Genomic DNA, 3,356 nt, shown 5'->3' with positions numbered 1-3,356 from the left:
CCTGGTAGATGATTGTGTTCTTCAACACTACGACACAGCCTGGGTGATTAACTTGTCTTTGGACTTCAAGATGGTAAAGTATCACTGTGCTAGAATCTTTGTGGATAGAAAGACTCGAGACACAAAGAAGTGGATGTAACAACTCATCCGATGTGATATTTCATTATCGTTATACAAACATGTAGTTGGTATATATGAGCAACAATATGGCACGTTCGTCACGAGCTTTGATATTATTTCTGTCGTGTCGGTACGCAAGTCGAGCCTCCTATGAAAGGTTGTAGTCAGTTCAAAAGCTAAGGCTTCAAATGAATTTAACCCCAATGGCTCAGATGTAAGTATGGGGCTTACAAAGCTAAAATTCGGGTTTCGATACCCGTTGTGGGCAAAACACAGATAGTCCATTGTGTAGCTTTATGCTTAACTACAAACAAACAAACAAATTAACGGTGTGACCCACGTTGGCTCGGCGGTAAGTCTGAGGGCTTATAACGCCAAAAATCGGGATTCGATGTAGTTTGTGCTTAACAACAAACAAAAAATCAAATACATTTTTGGGTACATCTGTACTGCTCAAAATAATGGCAGGCTTACTTAATTGAAATTTACAATATTATTTGTACTTTTACATGACGATACAGTACAAGGTGATTATATAACTGCACAGTTCAGCGCGTCATATCTCGTAAACGGTAAAGCATGGGAAGGTTAAAATGCATAGGGATGTGGATCCAAATGTCACAGCTGTCATATGCTACCGCCAGGATCACCAGTGAATTAATGTCTGATCAATCATAGCAACTGGCCTCTTCCCGGACAATTGCAACATTAAAGTCTGGAATTGTACGAAGCTTTCCACGCTACACGCATGACTTATGTATGTAGTATCTATAGGTTTAATCTTCTAAGCCTACAAAGATTGAGACAGGTACTCAGGTTTATCAGATAATTTGTTATATTCGATAAAAAAAAATATATTTTTTTTAACGGACAAGGTTACAATTATCTGAAAATCCAGGTTGTGTTCCTTGCAATCTGGGGGGGGGGGGGAGAAAAGTAACATAATTATTAAAAAACGTAACACCCACTAAAATATTAACATTTTAAAAAATTTCTCTGCCAATTTGTAAAAGCGCCCTACGTATGGAAGGGTTAATGTTTGACCTAACTTGCGTGTCATACTCATTCTGTTGTTGTTGTTTGTTTTTCCATAAGAAATTTTGAAGATTATTACGCTATTCCTTCCAACAAATACGATTTGATAACTTAGCCTCAACTTTTCCAGCCCTGTATTGTCTGCCAGACTGTTGAAAATGGCGGGATTGAAAAGATTCATGAAAATCTCGTAGAAAAAACAGATGACCTGACGAAAAAATCAAAAGAAATCAAAGAACTAACAACAAAAGTAAGTTTTTTTATAAATTGCTGAAGTTCGGGAAGATGTTGAGAACGCAATTTTGTTAGATACTGGATGATTACAAAGAAAGTTTCGTAGTTCGGCGCGTCATATCTCGCAAACGGTTCACCCGACCTAACACGGGCAGATTTCTGGTTGTGGGGAGAGGGGGGGGGGTGAGTACCTGTCTCAATCTTTGTAGGCTTAGAAGATTAAACCTATAGATACTACATGAGTACCTGTCTCAATCTTTGTAGGCTTAGAAGATTAAACCTATAGATACTGCATTAGTTAAGACTAATTCATGATCCGATAAAACATCAAAATTACTCTTATACCACAACTGTACACCGTATGCTAAATTTACTTTTTTCGTTATGTATAGTTAATATATTCGAATTTTAAAATGTTACGCGTAATCGATGAACATCCTCTGGCTGCAAAATAGGATAGGTGGACAGGACACCAGACTCGCAACCTGCGGACTCCTGGTTCGAATCCCCATCTCCGAACATGCTCAACCGAGGGGGCGTTATAGTTGACGGTAAATCCCACTATTCGTTCTTAAAAGAGTAGCACAAGAATTGGTGATGGGTGAAGTTTACTAGCTGTATTACCTCTTAGTTTGTCACTACTAAATAAGGGTCGGCTTTGTACGAAATTTAAAATAAATCAAATGAAACTGTCCGTAAACCATTTTAAATACGGAAAAAAATACTTATTTTCAATGTAATCAACAGATGGCACCACATACAATAGAAGGCTAAAGGATACGCGGAAAGCAGTTATTTTTACAAACTCGTATACAACAGAGGCACCATTTGGGGGGGGGGGACAGAGGCAGTCGCTCTCTTCAACCTCAGAAAGGGCCTGAAATGGTAGATTTAGTAAGACATTTCTAATTAGGCCGAATTAACACAAACACGCAGATTACGCTATTGTGTAGGGTTCCCTGCTGAATTGTGGGGTAGGGGGCACTCGAGGTCAGTCTTCTTTGCCCCCCCTCCCCTAAGATCTCTCGAAATGATAGGTTCTTCGAGTGTTGTACTGAAGGATTTACTGTAAAAAAACAAACAAAATAACTTACAGATTTTGTGTGGTTGACAAACAGATCTTGCAATAGAAGCTTCAGTTCCTGCAAAACTCCAGTGATTGTACCAATCCTCATCTCGTGAACTTGGATGTCATCAGGGGAAGGGGGATTACCATTGTCTTTTGACAAAGTTGCCTTTCGTCTCTTAAGGTCCTCGCAAACTCTCCGAAGCTGATGGTAAATATCAACCAGTTCTTGCCGAAACTGAAAACGTAAAGTCTGTTTCACACGAAAAAGTTTTTAAAGGAGAAAGAAAACAAGTAATGACTGATATCGTCATCATACAATAATTCTGTAAACATTTTACTGTAAATAACGAATACCCTCCGACGTTAAATGATTGTCACTCGGAATTTACACTTCTCCATTTCAGACAAGGATATCGAAAACTTGACAGTTTCAACAATAATGTAATATGATGTGAGAACTTTTGACACAGAGGAGTTCCGGTTTCTACACGACAGGAGTTACAATAAGTTTAAATATCAGCTTTAGTCTTGTAGTAATAAATGAATTAAGAATGGAACAAAACTAACAATTATTTAGTGATAATTTTTAAGCACAAAGTTTTTATTATTATAGTACGTAACGTAGCGCAATGCTACAAGTATAAAGCATCGTTATAAAGCAGCTGCTGAAACATGGAAAAAAAAAAACTCATCAACTGTTTCACTACTATTTTATATCTTTTGTTAGAACTGAAGAGGCATGGCCAGGTGGATAAGGCGCTCGACTCGCAATCTGAGGGTCGCGGGTTCGTAATCCCCGTCCCACCAAACATGTTCGCCCTTTCAGCCGTGACGGTATTCGTTGGTAAAATATTAGACTAAGAGTTGCCGGTGGGTGGTGATGACTCTAGTCTTACAC

General features: G+C 38.6%; 1 protein-coding gene across 1 annotated transcript in view; it reads right to left on the bottom strand.

Moving 5' to 3' along the window:
* LOC106467829 (bicaudal D-related protein homolog) overlaps window positions 1-3,356 on the bottom strand; it is a 35,831-nt gene that overhangs the window by 5,549 nt on the left and 26,926 nt on the right. The window contains exon 5 of the mRNA XM_022396024.1: window positions 2,484-2,693. Coding sequence (XP_022251732.1) covers window positions 2,484-2,693 — 210 coding nt within the window. The remainder of the gene's footprint in view (window positions 1-2,483; window positions 2,694-3,356) is intronic.

Source organism: Limulus polyphemus, unplaced genomic scaffold (assembly GCF_000517525.1).
Source record: "Limulus polyphemus unplaced genomic scaffold, Limulus_polyphemus-2.1.2 Scaffold2759, whole genome shotgun sequence".
Classification (NCBI taxonomy): Eukaryota; Metazoa; Arthropoda; class Merostomata; order Xiphosura; family Limulidae; genus Limulus; species Limulus polyphemus.
Note: the sequence above shows the minus strand (reverse complement) of the source record. Positions and strands in the feature narration are given on the sequence as shown.